Source organism: Sciurus vulgaris (genome assembly GCF_902686455.1).
Source record: "Sciurus vulgaris genome assembly, chromosome: 2".
In the NCBI taxonomy this organism is placed as follows: domain Eukaryota; kingdom Metazoa; phylum Chordata; class Mammalia; order Rodentia; family Sciuridae; genus Sciurus; species Sciurus vulgaris.
In genome coordinates, this window is record NC_136462.1 from 36,081,935 (window position 1) to 36,105,777 (window position 23,843).

At 37.3% G+C, this 23,843-nt stretch overlaps 2 protein-coding genes across 9 annotated transcripts in view; one reads left to right on the plus strand and one right to left on the minus strand.

Annotated features, from left to right (window-relative positions):
- Positions 1 to 145: 145 nt before the first annotated feature.
- ATP6V1D (ATPase H+ transporting V1 subunit D) lies at positions 146 to 17,483 on the plus strand. Its single transcript, XM_079127162.1, has 9 exons — positions 146 to 386; positions 4,511 to 4,628; positions 7,782 to 7,861; positions 9,523 to 9,590; positions 9,914 to 9,958; positions 11,687 to 11,790; positions 13,045 to 13,111; positions 14,690 to 14,768; positions 16,623 to 17,483. The coding sequence occupies exons 1-9, from the start codon at positions 346 to 348 to the stop codon at positions 16,762 to 16,764; spliced, it is 744 nt and encodes a 247-aa protein (XP_078983288.1). The 5' UTR covers positions 146 to 345; the 3' UTR covers positions 16,765 to 17,483.
- Positions 17,484 to 20,904: 3,421 nt separating this feature from the next.
- PALS1 (protein associated with LIN7 1, MAGUK p55 family member) overlaps positions 20,905 to 23,843 on the minus strand; it is a 90,436-nt gene continuing 87,497 nt past the window's right edge. For all 8 annotated transcript variants that reach the window (XM_079127107.1, XM_079127103.1, XM_079127104.1 and 5 more), the window contains one exon: positions 20,905 to 22,166. In XM_079127107.1, coding sequence (XP_078983233.1) covers positions 21,990 to 22,166 — 177 coding nt within the window. In that variant the 3' untranslated portion in view covers positions 20,905 to 21,989. The remainder of the gene's footprint in view (positions 22,167 to 23,843) is intronic.

A 23,843-nucleotide genomic window follows, 5' to 3' on the forward strand; every position in this document is an offset into this window, starting at 1 on the left:
ACGACAGATGGAGGAAAGAAGGAGTGTACTCTTTCGCTTAGCACTTGAAGCAATTTGCTCCGCTGCCGGGGAGCTGGAAGGGGCGGGGCTGGGAGGCGAACCGGAATTCCGTGATGCGCGCGCCTTCACATCCGGGCATCGCCTATGTCCAGCCCACTCCCTCAAGTCTCAGACAACTGGAAGCGGAAGTGAAAAATGGGTATCCCTGCTACCTCTTAGCAACACAAGGGGTCATGTGACATAAACGGTGCCTCCGGTAGAGGAAGGCACTGTGGTGGCCAGTACTGGAGCTCTTGCAACCGCAATTGCCCGGCCGGGGACCGGAGCCCAACAGTCATCGTCATAATGTCGGGCAAAGACCGGATCGAAATCTTCCCCTCGCGAATGTAAGTAAAAGAATGAGAGGAGTGGCTCTCTTAGGTTCAGGAACGCCTGCCTGGAGCGCGATCCCTCCATACTCTGGAACACCAGCGAGGTTCCTTGTTCCCCAGGCTAATCCTGAGCTCTTCCCCAGGGTCTTTTCTTGAACCCACAATTCTCCTGAGTGAACCAGATTGAACAGAGCCATCCCAACCGGTAGGAAAAGGCGCCCGGCCTGCTGGCTTTTGTGGAGGTCCGCAGTCTGTTCGTTAGTCGAGTCATTCATTCCCTATACCCTTGTTGAGCCACGCACTGGATTTATGTAACTCAGCTGTCGCCATCTCTGCCCTCACAGAGAACACCGTTTAGTGACGAGACGGAAAAGTCAGGGGGGTTTGATAAATGCTCTGAGAAGGGACGTTTGTGCGTTATGGGAAGCATATAGAGGGTCCCTTAGCCAAAGTCCGGATTGAATCGAGTCGCCCTAGCTCGGACGTCGGATTCAGTCATGAATTCCCTTACTCATTTTCCAAGATCCTGAACTTTCAGCAGCGGTGGGACGATATCTCTTCGTTTCTGAGGCAGTCCTTTTGTACTGTTACCACTGCACCTTTTCAGACCTCTATTAAGATGGCTTATCACGTTGTACGTGGATATTAATTTACTGCATATCGTTTTTATCCCAAAAGCCTGGGGGCTTTTTCTAGGATGAGAGAGCATCTTGATTAAATAGTCCATAGAAGATCCACAGAGAATATTTCTTGAACCAGCCCATGCTTTGAAATCTGTTCAATCCTGCGTTGCCTTTCTCTGTTGCCCTGAAATCTTTGTCAAGAGAAAATGGCATCATATCATATATGTGCTTGGCCAGTTCGTGAAGAACATTTTAAAGTTTTCTCAAACGTGCTTAACAACTTGTGAGAATAAAGATTGTTCTTTGTGCTCTCTTCCTTTCCTTCCTTTTTTGTCAGTGAAGAAGCAGAAAATAAGTTTTGATTCTGACGGATCTTTTCATGATGGTCCTGTCTTTTGGGGGTGTTCTTTCTCATCTTCTTACAGTATATGAGGACCCTCAAACATTTATATTCAAACTCCAAATTTATGTGTCTGCCAGTGTCACTGTAACTCTTAATGAAATGAAGGAAATTTAAATTTGATCTTAACTTTCACCCCACTGACTTCCTTATGGTTGATTGTACTAGGTAGGAAAAGAACTAGTTGTGGAGAAAGGCAATGCCTGTGAAACAGATAAGGATAGTACTACCTTGGGGGAACTGCATAACTGCCAGCACATAATGACTCCTTCCAAATCTGTGCACTGAGAAACAACCATTACTTTGATCGGTATAAGGCCATGCCCTAGGATGACCTCAGCTCCCTATTAAAATACTGGCATGGGGTATAGCTCAATTGCAGAGTGCTTGCCTAGCATGCGTGAGGCTGTGGGTTCCATCCCCAGCACTACAAAAATTAAAAATATGCTTGCCTGAAAAAGCTGAAAGCTGCTAGGAGAATTAAATATTTGTTCTGTCCAACTCCTGATCGATAGATCCATGACTTCCCTTTTTTAAAAGCATTTACTAAAAAGGGTTTATCTGTAAACCTTTAAGAAGTGTCCCTCTGAAGGACCTGAGAGCACGTCTTTGAAATGTAATCATTAGGAAGGATAGGATCTCTTGTCTCCCAGACTCTCTGGACAGAACCCTAATTGTCAGCTAACAGACACACCAGGCCTAATTGCGTTTGCACTGACCAAAACTGTTATTTTTCACTTCTGCCACTCAAGGTCCATTCCCTCATTCTTTTTAACACACCCAGTTACTTATACACAAATCAAAATGTAGCTCAGTGCTTTCCTGCAGTGACACAGTGGTTTCTGAATAAAATCTTCCCCTACTGCTTTAGCTGATGTCTGGCTGTGTTTATCTTTGACAGTAGTCAGAATGTTAGCATGTTGTGTTTTTACTTTGGAACTTTCTGAGACTAAGAGGCAAAAATGGACTTCTTTGGGCCTAGACAAGAAAAATGTTAGGTTTGTGAAGGTAAAAACTGCTATTTGGGAGCACTCAACTTGTGAATTGAGAGGAAAATCATGTGCAGGAAGTAAATATTTTCCCCAAAGCCTGACAGCAAGTTCTTTGTCATGTAGTCAGATGTCTTTGATTCAGCTGAAAACAAAGTCATTGTCCTAGCTGAAGCTGAAGGTCAGACTTTTTTTTTTTTTTTTGTAGTCCTGAGCCGTTCTGAAACATAGAAGAACAGGTTTTAAAAGTCCTAGGCTAGAAAATACACCAGTGACTTCTGTTTCATCAACAGTCCACTTACAGTGTATCCTCTGAAATGTTGCTTTCACTTACTTATGTACCAGAGAAAACAAAACAAGTTTAGAGTGGAAGCAAAAGAGGTATGAAAGATTTGGAGAAGTCAGGCAAATCCAGGTTTTCTACATATCAGTTGTAAGTGCTTGGACAGGTCACTCATAGAGACTTCTGAAATTAAAATTTGCCCCTTTCATAGAGGTGCCGTCATCTAGCAGAATATTAAAAGTAGCAATAAATTAGGATATCAAATTATCATTAAAATTGTAGCTGGGTGCACATCTGTAATCCCAGCAGTTTGGGAGACCAGGACAGGAGGATTGCAAGTTGAGCTCACCAACAATTCAGTGAAGCCCTAAGCAACTTGGTGAGACCTTGTCTAAAAATAAAAAAATAAAAAGGGTGGAGGATGTAACTCTGTGGCAAATTGTCCCTGGGTTGAATTCACAGTTATCCCCCCGTGCCCCGCCCCCCCCAAAAAAAAAAACAAACCTATCAACCAGTTCACCTGTGTACTCTAAACTTATTGGAATCAGCAGTACTAGGATTTTACTTAAATTTGATCCCACTCTTTGAGCCCCAATTCTGGTATGTAGTGTCAACAATACCATGTATTAAATGTACACATTGGTGTGGGTAGCTCCTGTTCAGACTGGAAACTGAACCAGCTTCACTTCAGTCAGTGCAAAATCAGCCACTGCTAACTGCTTTGCAAGGTGAGAACTGTTATTTGCTGTTACTTTGCATCGTTAATGTGGGGCAGGACTGAGGGATTGTAGCTTAGTGATAGAGCACCTGCTTAGCATGTGCAAAGCCCTGGTTCAGTCCCTAGTACCACAGTGGGGGAAAAATTAAGGTAGGGTAGGGTGGTAGTATTTGGGGTAGTTACCTAGGTTTGAGCCTTTTTTTTTTTTTTTTTTTTTTTTTTTAAATGGTACTGGAAATTGAATCCAAGGCTATTCTACCATTGAGCTATATCCCCAACACCTTTTTTAGTTTTTATTTTGAGATAGGCCTCCCTAAGCTGTTCAATCTGGCCTTGAACTTGTGATCCTTCTATCTCAGCCTCCTCAATAGCTGGGATTAGAAGTGTGTGCCACTGCATCCTGCTTGAGCCTTAGTTTCCATTCTTCCACTGTTACAAATAAGGGTGGAGTACTCATCCTTAATCTTGAACTTTATTTTTGTCGGTGCTGGGGATTGAACCCAGGGCCTCGTGCTTGACAGGCAAGCACTCTATGAACTGAGCTATATCCCCAGCCCGTTGAACACGTTTTTGTACACATGTGGGAATAAATCTCTAGGACAAATTCCTCAAAGTGGAACTGTTGGTCTTGAGGGTAATTGCATTCCAAATTTTTTTTTAGGGTGCTGGGGGTTGAACCCAGGGCCTCATGCATGCTTGGCAAGTGCTCTATTATTGAGGTAACCAGCATCCAAATTTTGTATGTATTAGTGAATAGATTTTTTTTCAATCCCTAATACATCTCTAATGGAAACTGAAACATGATTAATTTACAAGTCAAATAAGCATTTAAACTATGCTGTCATAAAATAAATTTCCTGATAGTGCTTATTATGATTTTATTAATACTTATTCCAAATATTGATTATGGAATTGTTTCTGTTGTAAGTGAATGAACTTCTCATTTAAGGAACAGTAATGGTAGAAATTTCTAGTATTGAGAAACCAGTTAAACTTGTAAGCTACAAATTATATATTTTTTCTCATCACATCAAAAGAATAAAGGATTACTTTAATACTATGTTGCAGAGGTATTTTATGTCTTTTAAGTAATGACAATGAATGTTGTTGTTTATAATTTATGTAGGGCACAGACCATCATGAAGGCTCGTTTAAAAGGAGCACAGACAGGTCGAAACCTTCTGAAGAAAAAATCTGATGCCCTAACTCTTCGATTCCGACAGATCCTGAAGAAGATAATAGAGGTAGAATGAACTTTACTTAAGCAGTATTTATTTTATAAATATCTAAGGATAATCGAGTACGACTCTTGGCATTTTCTTGTTTCTTTTTTTCTTTTTTGGAATTGGAAATTGAACCCAGGGCCTCGTGCATACTGAGCACATACTTTACCTCTGAGATACAGCCTTATGCCCTAATTTTTAGTTATTTTAGTTAACTTTTTTTTGCTTTCAAAAGTAAAAAACACCATTATGATGAGTATAATACTAGAGAAATACTAGCATACATACATATAAAGATTTTAGTTTTGTTCATTGAATTAAATCCAAACTCCTTAATAAGCCTGCTAAGCTACAAAACCTCACTTGATCTGATCTGTCCCCTGCCTGCCTCTCTGACCTCATTTGGAACATTATTTCTAATGTCCTTCAGGGCATATTAACTTTTTCTTCTCCCTAAAATACTCTTTCCCCAGAGCTTCTTAGGAGCGGCTCACCTGGCCATTCCAGTCTCTTTGGAGAGGTCATTGCTGATTACCCAATTTGAATGGCCACCATTTTTACTACTGTCACAACTCTGTATTTAATTATATTGTAGCATGTACTACTGCATGGCATTTTCTTACTTGATTGTTTTGCCCCACTAGACAATACAAGTTCCAGAGTGGATGGCCTTTGTCTTTTCAGCACTATATTCCTAGTGCCTGGAATAGTGCTGGCATATAGTAAGTTTTAATTCAGTACTCTTTAGGTGAAAAAATATGAATACATACTTGTATAAAAGAATAAGGGTTCTCTTATATCTTTCCTTTCTCCACAATGATCCTTCCTTTGTTTTCCAGGGGTAGTTCTTGACACTGGTATATGGTCTTTCATCCCCATGTCATCTTTTTGGTAGCATGTACAAAAAGTATCACATGTGTAAAGCACCTTTTAAGAGTATTGTGTATACACATGAATGTTTTCTGATAATAATAAACATGCAGAAGTTATATACATATATAAAATTCTGTGATATTTCCTGGTCTGCTCCCTTCTCTCCCCTACCCCATGGTGGCAGAACATGGACAGCTTTCTGTATCAATACATAAAAATCTGTCTCATTCTTTATGATAGCTTCACAGTACTTCATTTCATGGGTAATGGAATTTAACCTTACTTTTTTTTTTTTTTTTAAAAGGTGCTGGGGGTTGAACCCATGGCCTCATGCATGCTAGCAAGTGCTCTACCACTAAGTTACATTCCTGGCCCTTTTTTGAAGAATGCTATTTTTGTGGCAATGGGGAGTGAACTCAGGTGTGCTTTATCACTGAGCAATATCCCCAGCCCTTTTTGCTTATTTTTTATTTTTTCATAAACATTTTATTTTGTGAATTATTTTAGATTTACAGAAAAGTTTCAGGGATAATATAGAGAATTTCCATGTATCCCTCACTCACTTTTAGTTTCTCTTAATGTCATATTTCTGGATATGTTGGTCAAATCTAGGAAACTAACACTAGTATATTACTATTAACTAAACTCTAGACTTTATTAGGATTTCACCAGGTTTTATTTAATTTCTGGTTTTTGTCCCAGAACCAATCCAGGATACTGTGTCATGTCTTTCAGTTTTCTCAGTCTGGGTTTCCTTTTTTTCCTGACCTCTTCAAATGCTGCTATGAATCAAGCATTCACATACTGGGTCTAGCATTCACTTGGCCACCTGAATGCCTTTCTCTGCTCAGTGGAGCTCATTGTAGTGAATACAGATGTAGGTAGTGAACCAAGGTTTTCAACAGCAGATCTGAGTGGTCAAAATAAAAAATAGCATAGTTGAAGTAGATTGATGTCATCCACTGATTTCAGAGGTTTCAGTCTGCTTTTGTCTAGCTCCAATGCTCTGGTCCTGAAGTGAGACAGAACATTATGGCAGAGGAATGCTGCTCAGCTCAGAGCAGCAAGGGAGTAAAGAACTTTTTAAAAAATTTTGAGATAGGATCTCATTAAGTGACCCAAGCTGGCCTCAAACTCCTGGGCTCATCTGGTCCTTCTGGCTCAGCCTTTTAAGTAACTGGGACTACAGGTGTGAACCACCATGCTTGACTCACAGATTTTTAAAACTTTATTTCTAATATGTCTGGATCATTTTATTTATTTATTTTTGGTGTGGGGGGGCAATGTAAGGGATTTATCTTTATCATTTGTAAATGGATGAACCGTTGAATGGGTATTTATTGTACTATATTCCCATTTATATCTGAGCATCTTTCTTTTTTTCTTTTTTCTTTCTTTTTTTTTTTTTTTTTTGCAGTACTGGGGATTGAACCCAGGGGTGCTGTAGCACATCCCCAACCCTTTATATTTTTTTATTTTGAGACAGCATCTCACTACATTGCCATGACTGGCCTCGAACTTTCAATCCTCCTGCCTCAGTCTCCTGTCTCTTGGATTATAGGTGTGTGCCACCACACCTGGCCTAGGCTTGTTTTCCTATAAAAACATTTTGTTCTATTTCTTATCTGTTCCATACCAGATGTATTTCCTTATTGTAGCTGTAGATTTTTAATACTTGATAAGCCAACTCCCTGCCCATCTGATGCAGTTTTTCTCCTCTTTCAAAACAAATTATTAGGTATTTGCAAGTATTACATTTTCTAGCTGTCCTTTAGAATCAATGTGGCATTAGGATTTTTGACGACTCTTTTTTTTTTTTTTATTGTAAACAAATGGGATACATGTTGTTTCTCTGTACATGGCGTAAAGGCATACCATTTGTGTAATCATAAATTTACATGGGGTATTGTTGTTTGATTCATTCTGTTATTTTTTCCCTTCCCCCTACCCGATTTTTGACTCTTAACTATGGTGAATTTAAAAGATTAATTTGAGCAAATCACATGTACATGTTTAGGAGCAAGATAAGTCCCTCAGTAAATGTACAGTTTTTTGTTTATTAATGCATATATTCTAATGTTTTAATTATAAAACTCATGGTTTTGCAACATTGTTAGTGATCATAACTAAAACTGTTCAAAATTGGAAATTTTTATTTGTTTATCATTATCAAATCAACATTTATTACTGATATTACATACCTAGCATTAAACAGGATGGCTATTAAAGGCACTTAATTTTAACATAATTTTTCCCTATAAAAAACTTGGTTGAATCTGCTGTCGGTTTATACTTTTTCAGACTAAAATGTTGATGGGTGAAGTGATGAGAGAAGCTGCCTTTTCACTAGCTGAGGCTAAGTTCACAGCGGGGGACTTCAGGTAAGATGACATAGCAGGGTGGTTTAAAACAAGTTACTGCTTTCAGCTCATAATTTCATTAATTAAAACCATTCTAAGTTTAAAAATGTATATGCATTAAAGACAAATGACTTAGTAATATTGAGAAACACTTAACCCCTTTACTTTAACTATTACCATCCACAGGTGTCCTATGCAGTTGCAGGCACAAGATACTTGATTTTTATAGTTCATTTTTATTTAATGTGGAATCATAAATATTTTTTCCTTATTTTCACATGGCTCTGTAATCTTTCTCAAGATGTACCGTGATGTATTAAACTTTTGGTGGTTCTTTGGGTTGATTTTCAGTGTTTGGAATATTAGAGAAGATACATGGTTATATATTTTTGTTCTATTGAATTATTTCCTTAGGCTAAATTTTTGAAAATGGAATCTATTAATTACAAGGCAGGAGCATAGCGGGATGTGGGGACACACACCTGTTATCCAGTGACTCAGGAGGCTGAGGCAGGAGGATCTCAAATTTGACGCCAGGCTTAGCAACTTAGTGAGTCCCTAAGCAACTTAGTGAGACCCTGTCTCATAAAAAAATAAAAAGGTCTAGGGATGTGACTCAGTATTAAAGTGCCCCTGGGATTGATTCCCAGTACCAAAACAAACAGCAGCTTTATGACTTTTGTCCTATCAGTATATTCTTTAGAAAGCATACACAGTGGTTTGAAAGTGGGTTATGTCACTTGAAGTATTGGTTATTTTCCAGATAACCTTGTGAGGTAGGTAACCATTGTTATTCTCAGTTTAAGTGAAATGTCTTCCTGAAGTCACATGGCTCGTTAGGGACAAAGGTGGAAGTTGTTTTCAGAACTTTTTATTTAGTTTTCTTTTCCCAATGACATGATGGCTCCTTAAGAAGGCAGCATCCCTGGATGGCAGGCCTTCCAGCCTGAAGGCCGTAAGGCCAAGTGAAGTTGTGGGCTTGAACGTTTGCCAGTGCTGGTAGGATAAACAGCTTGCATTGAATCTTTTCAGGGAGGAAATCAATAGTAAGTATGTTTTAGAATGGATATGGATATCATAAAACTTTATGATAACAGATAGGGAGTCAGCTGGAGCCTGAAGGAAGTTAGGGTAAAGAAATATGAACAACAGCTTAACCAATTACATAGCAAAACTAAAAGGAAAGAAAGTTTTCTTGAAATTACACTAGCGGACTGAGAACCCCTAAAGTCACATATCCATGTACTCACTGAAAATTCAAGAAATCCATGTACTTTAGAATCATCCTTTGTTGTTTTCTTATGCCTAATGTTTTAAGTATTGTTCATTCTCTGCTTTCTGAGGCTTTCCTATGGTAGCAAAGATTTTTCCCCTTTCCTGGCTAAAAGACAATCATCAGAATTTACTTCATTGTGACATCTGGTTCTTGGTCTTATTTAATATTGAGACTAACTCATTGGGTCCTTGCAGATTGATTTTTTTGTTTTGTTTTGTTTGTTTTTTTGGGTACCGGGGATTGAACTCAGGGTACTCGACCACTGAACCACATCCCAGCCCTGTTTTGTATTTTGTATTTCATTTAGAGACAGGGTCTCACTGTGTTATAGTGTGTACCACTGCACCCAGCTTGTAGGTTTATTTCTAAAAGGAAAACCTAATAAAGGCTTTGTCTTCTTCTGCAGCACCACGGTTATCCAAAATGTGAATAAAGCCCAAGTGAAGATTCGAGCAAAGAAAGATAATGTTGCAGGTGACTTTTCAACTCTTTAGAACCCTTGGAGGAGAAAAGGTGACATTTAAAAATTAACCATTTATAAAATAATATCTTGATATGCCATTTTTTTCTTATACTTAGAACAACTTGATTGACTTTACATGTTAAAACTAGGATCAGGTCCTTATCGCTGAGAATTGAGAAGAAAGGTCTCAATTCATTAATTGAAACCAATTACAATTCCATACTTAATCTCTTGACTTTTGAGTATTTGATGAAAAAAGAAATATAGGGAACAGTGGTTAAGAAACAATACTTCAAGACCATATTTGTATTCTTTAATGCTTTGTGTTTAACAGGTGTTACTTTACCAGTGTTTGAACATTACCATGAAGGAACTGACAGTAAGTGTGACACTTTTTTTTAATTTATATATCTGTGATCTCTTGTTTCCCATTTATTTTTTAAATTAAAAAAAAATTTTTTTTTAATTTTTTTCATGGTGCTGGGGTTTAAACCCAGGGCCTTGTGCATGCTAGGCAAACACTCTATCACTGGGCTGCATTCCCAGCTACCTCTTTCCTCTTCAAATGAACCTGGTTCTGGAAATGATATTTGTCAGACCTTCTTAGAGTTCAGAAGTTCCAATATTAGAAACTCTCTTATTTGCTAAGGTCACAAAAGTTAATCAGGTAATCAAAAAAGCACTTGGTAGGAGTCAGAAAACATTGTGCATCTTAGAATATTTCATTTGCCACGTGTGGTGGTGTGTGCCCATAATTAGCTACTTAGGAAGCTGAGGCAGGAGAATCACAAGTTTGAGGCTAGGCTGGGTAACTTAGGCTCACAATCAAAATAAAAAAGAATAAAAAGGACCAGGAATGTAGCTCAGTGATAAGGTCCCTGGGTTTAATCCCCAGTACTAAAAAAATTTTTAATTTTAATTTAGATATTATTTGCCATTTAAAAAATATTAGGCCTTTTCTATGGTTATGAATACACTGATTAGACTTCCGTGATGTCTTTCTGCAAAAATGACACCTATACTGCATTGTTTATAATTTCATTTGCTTCTTTGTAAACTGGAATAAACTCTTAGATGCTATGCTGTAATCTTTTAAGTTGTAGGTAGACACAATACCTTTATTTTATTTATTTTTATGTGGCACTGAGGATCAAATCCAGTGCCTCACATGTGCAAGGCAGGTGCTGTACCACTGAGCTACAGCCCCAGAGCAACTATGATGTAATCTTAATGCTGAATATTTTTTTTTTTTTTTTAACCAGGATTGAACCCACCAGTGCTTAACCACTGAGTCATATCCTCAGCCCTCACTAAATTAGTCTCACTAAATTGCTGAGGCTGGCTTTGAATTTGTGATCCTTCTGCCTCAGCCTCCCAAGCCACTGGAATTACAGGCATGCACCACCGTGCCCAGCTGAATGTTTTTTACAACTCCTTTCCAATATTTTGTACTTGTCTCACCTGTCCCATTTCTGATTTGGTAGCATTTTTTGTCTTTCAAAAGTAAAACTGTTTATTCTTCATAGAAACAGTATTCTTTCTTTTAGTACTCATACCTCAATGGTAGTTATGAAATATGCAGTATTGATTATGGCTTATATGAAGAATTAGAGCATTCCAGAGAGGCCCCTCTTAATGCAGAGTCACTGTACTGTGGGCATCAGGCAGTGTAGTTTCCAAAGGGAATAGGGGGTGTAAATTAATCCAGCAAGCTAGTCAAGTGGAGGGTGGTCAGAAGTTTCTCTTCCAGGACTGGGGTGTAGATGAGTAGAAGCATGCCTGGCGTATGCAAGGCTCTGGGTTCCATTCCCAGCACTGGAAAAAAAAGTGTTCTTCGCTAGCTTTAGATAGACTAGAATCCTTGTGGAAAAACGATTTAGCAGGATGTCTCCACAGCGTCTGGGAGTGAGATGGGCACTTTGTGTTTGCACTTAATAGGAATTAAGAGAATTTGTTTTTCTATGTTTGGTGTTTTTCTGAATTATTTTTTAGGAATTTTTTTGTTATTGTTTTACCTCATATTTTACTTTTATTGTATGTCTTTTAGGAATTTTATGGGAGATTATTTACTGTCTAATTACAAATGTTGTCTGACTGGTTCTTTCAGGTTATGAACTAACTGGTTTAGCCAGAGGTGGGGAACAGTTGGCTAAATTAAAGAGGAATTATGCCAAAGCAGTGGAACTACTGGTAGAACTAGCTTCACTACAGGTAAGTAGCAGCAGAACTAAAGAACTCCTGTATGTTTGTTTTTTTGTTTTAGTGTAGAACACAGTATCTTTATTTACTTAATTAATTTATTCATTTATTTATTTATTTTTACATGGTGCTGAAGATCAAACCCCGTGCCTCAGGCATGGTAGGCAAGTGCTCTACCACAGAGCCACAACCACAGCCCTCCTGTATGGTTTTTACTAGGCTAGTGGAGACATTCAGAGATTGTGCAGGAGCACACTGCCCTTTGTGCTTTCTGCTTTGACTATAATCCTGTGTGAAAAAAGCCTGATGTTTTGATTTCTACAATGGTGGCTTCTGCACAGTTGTCCCTACTTCTCATTATTTACGAAATGTGTGTTTTGTGTTTTGGTTTTACTCTATTGGTGAGAACAGCAATGGTCAATACTAGTTTGTTTTGTTTTTCAAAATACTTTTTAATCGTAGTTGGACACACCACCTTTATTTTTTTTTATTGTGGTGCTGAGGATAGAACCCAGTGCCTCCCACGTGTCAAGCAAGTGCTCTACCATTGAGCCCCGCCCAGTATTTTATTTTTAATTTATTTTTAAATTGTAAACAAATGGGGCACAACTTGTTTCTCTGTTTGTACATGAAATAGAGGCTTTTTTTGTGTGTAATCATACATTTACATAGGGTAATGGTATTTGGTTCATTCTGTTATTTTTTTTCCTTCCCCCCACCCCTCCCACCCCTCTTTTCCCTCTATACAGTCCTCCTTCCTCCATTCTTGCCTCCCTCCCACCCCCCCATTATGTATCATCATCCGCTTATCCGCGAGATCATTCGTCCTTTGGTTTTTTGAGACTGGCTTATCTCACTTAGCATGATATTCTTCAATTTCATTCATTTGCCTGCAAATGCCATAATTTTATTATTCTTTATAGCCCAGTATTTTAAATCCAAGTATAACATGATTTATACCTGAAGCCTTTTTTCTTTTTGTGGCCACTTAATGTACATCTTGGTTATTAGTGAATGAGTCTCTTCTCTTGTCACTTTTGTCTTTATATAGGTGAGTCTGAAGTAAACACATTATAATAACGTGGAAATAATGGTTAACTCTGTGGAAATCTCTCACAAATATTCTGTTTTTTTTAAGCATGTTGAAAAGAAGTTGTCTTTTGGGTTCCTAAATGTTTTCTATAGGTACAGTCTGAGTGGAGCCAAGTGTACAGGTATGATTAGGAAGACTTTGCACTACATTACTTTTTTGTTCTCTTAATTTAGACTTCCTTTGTTACTCTGGATGAAGCTATTAAGATAACTAACAGGCGTGTGAATGCCATTGAACATGGTGAGTCAAAACTCTTGTGAGATGCTTTGTTCCTTCACTGGTCCCTCCCATCTTGTTAGGCAACTGCTAGGACTTGGGCTCAGTACTGAAAATTGCAAGGTGAATAAGACATTGTGCTGCTCACAGCGTGAAGAGAGAAATGTCAGTAGTATCAAAAAGTGTAGTGAAGTGAGAGACCTGTGTGTATGATCTGGGGGAATGACGGAGGAAAGTGGAATTAAAAATTGTAGAATGTCTTATTAATTTTGGGTCACACATGCAGTTGGTAAAAGGCCAAAGCTATTTCTCAAGAGCCTTAATGTTTTCTTTAGTTCCTTCTAATGGTTGAACAGTGTATCTTTTTGGATATGTTAAATATGTAACTTTAAATCCATCTCTTTGGGCTATCCTAAAAGTAAATTTCCCATTTGATGCGTTTATTTTCTGTTTATTTCATTATTTTAAAAACATGATTGCATTGCATTAACAGTGCTTTTTATTCAAGAAACTGTTTCCATTAAATAAATATTCAGTTTTAAGGCAAGAAAGGAGCAAATTTTGAAGCAAAAAGATTCCTTTGGCACTCTGTTAGTGTTTTAAAGGAACATATTTTAAAAATTCAGAAACTTTTTTTGGTGGTGCTGGGGATCAAACCAAGGCCTAGCACATGCTAGGCAAGCACTCTATCACTGAGCTCCATCCCCAGCCTAGAAGTACATTTCTTTACTGCTTGCTAGTGCCAGGGCACATGGAACTGCAAGCAAAACACAGTGGTATGGTTAATAGTTTTCACCTTCAGGCAGTTCCTGTTCTAGAAGTAGAGTAGGCAAATTCTATGTAAAATAGAATTTAATGACTGTTTTGTGGTTTTAGGGATTGAACCCAGGGGAACTCCTACCAATGTGCTACATCCCCAGCCCTTTTTATTTTCTATTTTGCTGGCCTCGAACTTGTGATCCTCCTGCCTCTGCCTCCTCCCCAGTTGCTGGGATTATAGGCATGTGCCACAATTCCCTACTCCTCTGCTCAGTTTTTTTTTCTCTTTTGGTGTTTTTTTTTTCCCTTCTTGGTACTTGGATTAGACCCAGGGGTGCTCTACCACTGAGCTGTATCCCCAACTCTTTTTATTTATTTATTTGTATTTTGAGATGGAGTCTTGCCAATCTGCTTAGGGCCTTACTGAATTGGTGAGGTTGGTCTCAGACTTGTAGTCCCCTTGCTGCAGCCTCCCATGTTGCTGGGACTACAGGTGTGTGCCAGCATGCCTGGACTCTGCTCCGTATTTTTAACAGTAGATTAAAATTATACTTTAAAATAACATCTGTGGTACAGTGTTACCTATTCATGTATATTCATTATATTCATGTTGGGTCTATTATGGTGCAGTGTGTTACCTATATAAAGAAAAGAAAATAGACACCAAAATATTTACAGTAGTTAACTTTTGGGAGGTTGGATTATATTTCATTTTAACTTTGTGTTTTTATTTTCCAAGTTCTCTGCATTAAATGTGTGATAGTTTTATAATTAGAAAACTGAGCACTGATAATTTGAAAAAAGTGACTTTGAATTTCTCACATACGTATTTTTAAACTCTAGTCATCATTCCCCGGATTGAACGCACCCTTGCTTATATCATCACAGAGCTGGATGAGAGAGAGCGAGAAGAGTTCTACAGGTTTGTTGAAACTGGCAGTTACTGATCATTTTTTGTTTTCCATATTCCAAAGGCTCAATTTGTTGATTACCTTGTACTTTATTCTGATAAATAAGAAGCAAAAAATAATACAACATACTTTTAGCTGTGGTTTTACCTTTCATGGTTTCAGGTATCTGTTGTCAATTGCAGTCTGAAAATATTAAATGGAAATTTCCAGAAATGATCTATAAATTCTCAATTGCATGCTGTTGTAAGTTGCATGTAAAATCGCATGCTGACCCACTGTCAGGGGGTGAACCATCCTTAACCCTAACCCTAACCCTAACCCTAACCCTAACCTTACCAAGCTGTCCCTTAGTAGTCATCTCAGTTCTCAGATTGACTGTTGATTGTCCTAGTAGAATAATGCTTGTGTTCTTGTGACCCTTATTTCATTTTATAATGGCCCCAAAGCACAAGGGTGTCAATGCTGTAATTCAGATATGCCAAAGAGAAGCCATATTATTATTTAAGTGAAAAGGTCAAAGTTCTTAGTAAGAAGATCAGTTACTAATTTCTTATTGTACTTAATTCATAAATCAAACTCAATAGGTATATATTTTCAATTCACAATTGGTTTAATCTGTAGATATGAAATTTGTAGACACAAAGGGCCAACTGTGTAAGAAAAAGTATAGTATACAAAGGACTCAGTACTGTCCAGTTTCAGACATCCAATGCATATGTTGGGATAAATGCCCTGCACATAAAAGTGGACTACTGTACTGCCAAAGGCTGTGGAGACAAATCAGTATCAGGTTTTGCATGTATCTTAAATGTGGCATCTCCAGAAATTGAGGCCTTTCAGAGAAACTATTAAGACCTGATTATTCTTTAAAATGAAACAGTGGTTTAGATTGGGTATCTCCTGCTTAAAAACTGAGGAAAGAAACTGGAATTATTTAATCAGCAAATACGTATTACATGTTGAGTAGGTTCAGGAGATGGCATAAAGTATTTGGGGCATTTTCAGATAGAATTAGCAATTTTTGGAGAGAAATGATGCATATTCATGAATTGGTTATGAAGATTTAGAGCCAGTAGGGATAACTATTAAATTGATGGCGTACAGGGTCAGCATTCCTGGTTCAGAGAAGTTGGAGGGGTAGGTAGGTGAAAGGAGTGTTTAGGGAAGACATGCTGGTCTTAAGACCTTGAGCAGCATCTTCGTATGATGTAGACTTACCTCCAGTGATGTTCAGCACTGGGTGATCCAAAATTTTTTTTTAGTATATATATTTAGTTGTAGATGGACACAACACCTTTATTTTGTTTGTTTATTTGGGGGTTCCAGGAACTGAACTCAGGGGCACTCAACCCTTGAGCCACATCCCCAGCCCTATTTTGAATTTTAATTAGAGACAGGGTCTTACTGAGTTGCTTAGCATCTCACTTTTGCTGACACTGGTTTTGAAATTCAATCCTCCTGCCTCCCTCCTGAGCTGCTGGGATTACAGGCCTGCACCACTGCGCCCAGCTTGTTTATTTTTATGTAGTATTGTGGATCTAACCAGTGTCTCACTCATGCTAGGCAAGTGCTGTACCACCGAGCTACTACCCCAACCCCCTCAAATTTTAATACATATCTAAATGCTCAAAATTTGTTCCATTAGGAAATGGGTTTCAAAATTTATTTAACCTGAAGAGGACCTTGTGAAATCAGCTTATACCTTAAGTTAGCATATTATACCCCAAATCTTCTTCAATGGGTTATAAATTACTCATATTGAAATTAATGGTATCAAGTTTTGTCCTACTTAGGGTTATTATTATCTTTGTTACAAAACTAGAAGAAATCAAATCTACTTAATAGTGAAGCAGTTTATCTTACAGATTAAAGAAAATACAGGAGAAGAAAAAGATTCTCAAGGAAAAATGTGAGAAGGACTTGGAGCAACGGAGAGCAGCTGGAGAGGTGATGGAGCCTGCTAACCTTCTGGCTGAGGAGAAGGACGAAGATCTTCTATTTGAATAATCTTTCCTGCTGTTTTTTCAGAAACCCGCACCACTGGTTCCAGCTTAATTCAGTGTGTAGGTTTGATACATGTGGCTGTTTTTTGGCCTAAGAATTTCACTAGTCATTTACTGGGGTGTCCATTTATGGGATTACTTTTGTGGACTCATAATTCAGTATTTGTCACAGGTGAATGGGATTTGTAAAACTTACAGGATTTCTTCTGCTGAAGTGTCACACTACTCCATTTACAGTGTGTTACACATGATCTCTTTACCAAGCACATTAGGACATACCCCTTAGGGAACATTAGTGGTCTTAGGCCATTTACTGTGGAGCTACCTTTGTTCCTACCTACAATCCTTGGCGATGTGCCTGATGTTAGTGCAGTCCTCCTTGTTTCACCATGGTACTTCTCTGCTCAAGCTTTATGAAAACCTTCACTTCCTTGCATGACAGATCTCTTGTCTTGTCTGTCATGGGACAGTTCTGCCATTTAAATGTGTGTTATGAACAGAGTAAAATGATTTAAAAAGTAAGTTGTTCCCCTTTTTTATTATTAATTTACTAAGAATAGTAGCTGCATTCTATGCTGTGATCATGACTATATTGCCATCCATAAATCTTTCTCTGCTAATGTGTATTTTTTTTAACTCCCTCTATATATCGATGTTTTACTAAAAAGTTTCTTTTGAGACAATTTTTGCATTATGCAGTCACTAATAAATGATTGCCAGTGAGTTAAGAGGACTTCATAATGATTCTTTCCTAATCAAGAAAAATACAGATCTCCATTGTGGAATGAATAATGTGACTTTTTACTATTTTATAAGCAATAACAGATCAGGTATGAAGATGAGGTACTTGGCTACCACAGGTGATAACTGAGTTTTTAGTACTGCTTGATTTTGGCCTGTTTATCCATGATTACTCAGCCTTTCAATCAGTTCCAGGCATTTTGGGCATGACATTCATGGAATAATTGTGGCACTAGCCCTATTGTGTTTTAATGAACTATGGTAGGCACTATTTTATTTGTTAGTTCACAATAATCCCCATTTCATGGAGGAAAAAATTGAGGACAGGGAGTTTAAGAAATGATCTTAGGTTAAAAAGCTAGAAAGTGGTGAGGTAGGGTTTTTCCAAGTTGTCCAGGCTGGCCTTGAATTCACCATTCTCCCAGGTCAGCCTCCTGAGTAGCTAGAATTACAGGTGTGTGCCTTGTTTCAGAATTTTTACACCTTAACTTTTACCCTTCATGCCTACCCTGTGTTTAAAACTTAAGCTCTTTAAAGGTAAAATTAGGGCCTGTCCTGGAGATGATTTGTAGAAAATCTGGCTCACAGAATAAAATCTTGAGTGTAAATTCAGGGGTGATTAGAAAACCAGTTACTGAATTCACAAGTATTTTAAAAATAGGCAACACTGGCTATTTAACTTCTAAAATTCCTTGACATCTTGGTGAGGTAAATTCTATATAGGAGATGGGGAAATGGAGGCTTAGATGGGTCAAACAGCATAGCTACAATATAAGTCAAGTGTACCTTTTTGTGTGTGTGTGTGTGTGTGTGTGTGTGTGTGTTTTGTGGTGCTGGGGATGTAACCCAGGGCCCTGTGCTTGCAAGGCAAGCACTCTACCAACTGAGCTATCTCCCCAGCCCCAGTCAAGTGTATCTTGATTTCAGAGGCTTGGTGCTTAAACAGTTTTTCTAGGAGACAAATGAAGATGGGGATAGGGAGCCAGAATTATTTGGTGAATTTTCATTTAGATAAATTCAGTGTTTCTTAAAGCTCTGGAGTTTACTAACTTGATTAAACTGCCTATAAGGACTGCAGATGATCTTATGGATTAGCATTTATTAAAAAGAAATCAAGAGAAAATAGTGGACAATTTGTTGTGTGGAATTTGATCTGATCCATAGAAGGGGATAGATAAGGAAATACGAGTTGAAAGCTAGACATACAGCAGGTGTTTATATGAATTAAACTTTTTGCCCATATATGATTTCTGTCCTTTGGGAATATGGAATGGTCTAGTAGAAAAAGGAAAAATGAAGTATGTTATTATTTGCCACAATTCACATGCTATCCTCAGCTTCCTTAATTCCTTGGTTAGATTTAGGATAAATTTCCCCTGGAAACTTTACAAGTTCACAGCCTTAAGCTGTCAATTTTTTACTATTTACTTTAACTACTTAGGGAACAGAACCTACTTTACTGTGCCAACAGAGGGCATTCCCCCACAATAAGCACAGATTGAAAGGTAATTTGTATTCCACCCAGAGGTTCCAATAGTATTACTTTTGGCAAACACTTGGAAGAAGAAAGCTGTCTTTATATGTGTGGAAACCTTGAATGGAAGTGAATACAAATATTGTAAGACAAAGTACTCAGTGGCTTTTTTAATTTGAAATATAATTTTACTTTTTATTTTTACAATATGGTGTGCAGTATAACATCTCAAAATAACAGTGCGGATACAAGGTACAAGAGTACAAAGGGGGATTAACGACAGACATCAGAATGGTTACCTTCATTAAGGCTATAACCCTGGTTTCTATTTTCCACACATTCACAAAATTACATTCAAATCATTCCTTATCAATACTTATTCCTTAGGCCAGGAGAAATGGGAAAAAAATCCAGACATTAAATTTCATAGAAAGCAAATCTGGATTCATCTAAATACTATTCTTCCACTTGTTCTGACTTAATGAAAATTTAAGAAACAAAGACAGATACTGGTTTGGACTTCCCAAGTATATTTCATTAGCTACTGCCATCATTTCTATAATAAGTGGTTAAGACTTCCATGACTGCACTTTCCGATCAGAACCATGAAGGGACAGAAAATAGAATTGGCTAGAATGGCTGTACAACCAGATGGATAGCACAGCTTTCTTCCATGTTCTGTTGAGGAAGTCAACACAGCAGTTTTCATGATGTTTAAGGACTGTGTTGAATATCAGCACATTTGTATCACTAGGATTTAGGAAAGTTCTAGACAAACATTTCTATCCCTCTACTTTTGCTGATGGAGAAAATTATAGGACTTCACTGATCTGGAAGTATCTGTCAACCTTAGAGCTCCTAGAAGTACAGCATGGTGGCATGGCATGTCCCTTGGGATAGGATCTGCTTATGAAAACCATGTGTCTTGACAACATGGGGTCCTAGTGTGGCCCTACTATCAGCAGTGGCACAACAGCCTCTTACACTACCTAAAACCTTACTCAAACTTTACATGAACTGTCAATATTTTCAATCTTCAGGTTAAAAACAGCTGTCAGTTACAATATGCAGTTTGCAAAACTCCACTGTTGACCACAGACTACCTTTTGTACCTGAGGAGAAAGTAAACTGGAACTGAAAAAAAATTAAGTGCTAAGTATATTCCTTGTTTTTCAATGCAGAAAATGGGTGTGACCTTTGCATTTTTCCTGCTACCAGCTGGAGTGTTTTAGGCCTGAGGAGATAGTATATATAGCATTCCTTCCCTCAAACCAGGAATGTTACTTCTTCCTAAGGAATATTATCTTGAAAGTGTTTTCAGACAGGACACACTCCCCAACCAACTGAAGAGGCCATGCAAATTTGAATAGAAAAAGGCAACATATAAACTGTCTACATTTGTTCAAATAAAATCATGAAGAGAAAAAAAAATCATATATACATGACACCGAGACAAAATTCTTATTAATAACAGTTGCTTATGTTAAATTAAGTGACAAGTCAGTATCATTCCAGTGTTTGTTTAGCTTTGGGAACAGGAAATGCTGTAGCTAACATCATAAAAACAAAAATAAGGCATTCACATTTGAGGTTGTTTGTCACACACCACACTACATTAAAGGCATGAAAAGACTACAAATTAAACTTTCCATGACAATTACAGACACTGAATTTTAAAGCTACAGCTACAAAGACAGTACAAAAATCCCATTAGCTTAAAATTTCTTTTATGCTTTAGCAAGTTGTTCAATTGAGTCCAGCGGGAGACCTTGTTAGGATAAATACCTGTTTCTATGTGCTTAGTAACTCTTCCCCTCCAATGTTATTTTCCTAAAATGTTCGAATGACTTTCAGTTCTTCCTTTCCTTCTGATCTCAAAGTCAAGTGTCATGGTATTCCCCTAGTGTGTGTGTGTGTGTGTGTGTGTGTGTGTGTGTGTGTGTGTGTGTGTGTATATATAAAATTTTATTCCAATGCAGAACAAGTGTTATCAATGACCATTTGTCATTAGTATACCTTACAGCAGCTATAGTCCTCAACAGAATTCCAGTTTGTTACCTATATATGTAACACAGAATAATACTGTGCTCATATATAAAAATGCAAAAAACTCAAATGTACTATGTTCTCCCATGTATATAAAAAATTTCACATCACGAGGAAGAAACTTTTTTTAACAGTCAACAGTTTGAATGTTTGCCATTCATAAAAAGTATAACAGATACACCTATTGTATTCCTCATATCAGAGAAAGGAAGCAAGACTATCAAATCACTTGTGACAATTTAACAAAAAAAATTCAGAAAATTACTATATCTTTAAAAAGATCAGTGTGTTTTGTATACCTTTCACTACATTAGAGTCTGCTGAGTGTGCAGTCTAATTCACAAAGTTTGAGCTAAAAAACTGGTGCTTCTAATGGAATGTTGTTTTTTAAGAATTAAGAGACATATAAAGGAATAAAAACCTAACAAGCAGTTCCAAACCAAAGTGACACGCACCATTTTTCTTCTTCTTCTTTAGGAAAGTATTTCTGATTTCTTAACCAGTCTCCTAAGCAAATACTGCTTCTGCTCAGTGCATAGAAGCATAGGCCCCAAAATATTCCCATGACGTCATTTAAGTTAAATGTTAAATAATGTCAATATTTATAACTATTTGAGACATGGAATACTGTGTATATACATACAAGTTTTTCACAGAAATATGATCAAGCAAGCAGAAAAGATTTAGTTAGGTGAAAACAACAAAGTTTTTACCAGGATAAAATGGAACTGCTCAGTTGAAAGCTTTCATTTAAAATCTCCAAATGAGGCAAGAGTCCCTAAAGCCACGTGTAGAGAATAATGTTGTGCACAAATAGCCTAAGGGGACTTCTCACTAGTTTAAAAAATCTAACAGGTCTGCAGTTTATCCTGCCATCTTCCACCCTTATCCTCAATCTTGAAGTATTGGAGCCATCTTCCTATTGGCAGTTTGCCAGATCAAGTTCAGTCATGCCACAGATGTTTCCTTCATCTCAGCCAAGTGGATGGCACCCACTGAGGTTCAGTATCGAGTTTATTAATTAATCTAAGCAATTCCTGATAAGCTTTATCAAGATCTGAATTCACAATTGCTGTGTCGAAGTAGTGGCCATTGTTCTGCTCCATCTCTCTAGTCTTCTCAATGATTTCTCTCAACTCTTCAGGCTGCAAACAGAAGTAAAAAACCAAACAACAAACAACAAAGAAAACTCTGAGGTCATACAGGATGAGTCAGATGGCCCAAGAACAAGATATGCCCTTAGATCGCTTTCTTTGTTTCTCAAACACTTGACCTCAAGAGTTCCTTTCCAACCTCTCAATGGGCCACCCTGGTTTCCTTTACTCTTCACCTTCAAAACATACACTATGAATTATTTGGAATTCTATATCCCATTTTATACCATAATTTAGGTTTTCATATATTTCTCTCACCCCCCACAAGAAGATAATAATGTATAGAATGTTATTTTGAATTCCCTAGAAACATTCTTTTTTTTTTTTTTTTTTTTTTTTTTAACATTTTTAGGGCATCGTAACTTCTTCCTAAAAGGAATATTTTCTGTAACATATAGTCAACTTTTCTGGGTGGAGCAAGGATTCAAAATCTTTCCACTCCTTTTTTTTTTTTAAATATTTTTTAGTTGTAGATGGATACGATACCTTTATTAACTTATTTATTTTTATGTGGTGCTGAGGATCGAACCTAGTGCCTCATGTGTGCAGGGCAAATGCCCTACCACTGAGCTACAACCTCAGCCCCAAATCTCTCTACTCTTGACTGGTAAAGAGTGCCTGCTTTTTATATCTGAAACAGAGATAGAAAAACATTATGGGGAAAAGAAAAGAACTGATAAAACAGGTTATCTTTTTCTTAAAAAAATCTTGGGTCAGCCCAAGAACTAATATATTTTGGTGATATATATATTTTGGTGATATATATATATATATATATAGTTTTCAATATACAATGGATATATTTAAGATGCAAAAAAGTATCCTAACAGTTTGAGACACTGTTACTTTAAAGAGTAAAGGAACAGCTACTTTAAAGAGTAAAGGAACAGGCTGTTTCACAAGGATAAGCAGGTGGAAAAGCTATGTGCAAAATTCATCAAGAACCCTGTGACCAAGAAAGTGAAACTTCCCACAGATCATCTTTATCAATGAAGATAAACTCGGACCAAATGTCTTAAATACAAAAGTCACACACTAACCTGTTACATCGCATTGTTCTATACAGAAACCTATAAATCCTATAAAAAACATTTTATAGGGTCCCATAAAATTGCTTAAGTTTTTACAGGTGTCCTATGTATAAGACTATGGGACATAATGGGTTAATACTATATTTGAACCCACAAAACAACTTATGTCATTCAACTGAACTAGTTGTAACAGTAGGAAAACTGAAATTACCATTAGCTTGTCCTAAGGCGGCTTTGTGTAGCTCTCTGGAATGCCATGCATCTGAATATGGTACACAGAATCCTTTGTTCCCTATCAAAGGCTTTACTTCACCATCGCAACTGAACGCAATAACATTTTTGCTAAAACTTATATCCACTCAAAGTTTGGGATCACTTTTTAGCAAATTTAAGGCATTATTTCATCTTATGCAAAAAAGGATTATTTAGTACTTTATGTCTGAATTTCTTGTTTAAATTACAATTTATGACCAAGCAGAAATAAAATATTTTAGCTCAAAATGTTCTGAACTGAAAAAATTAGTCTATAGACAAAACTATTTCATACTGTCAGTTAACTACTTTCAACTCCTCCTTTCTAAAACAGATTCAGAAATTCAAAGCACAATTAATTAATAGATTAAGTGGTTACATTTTG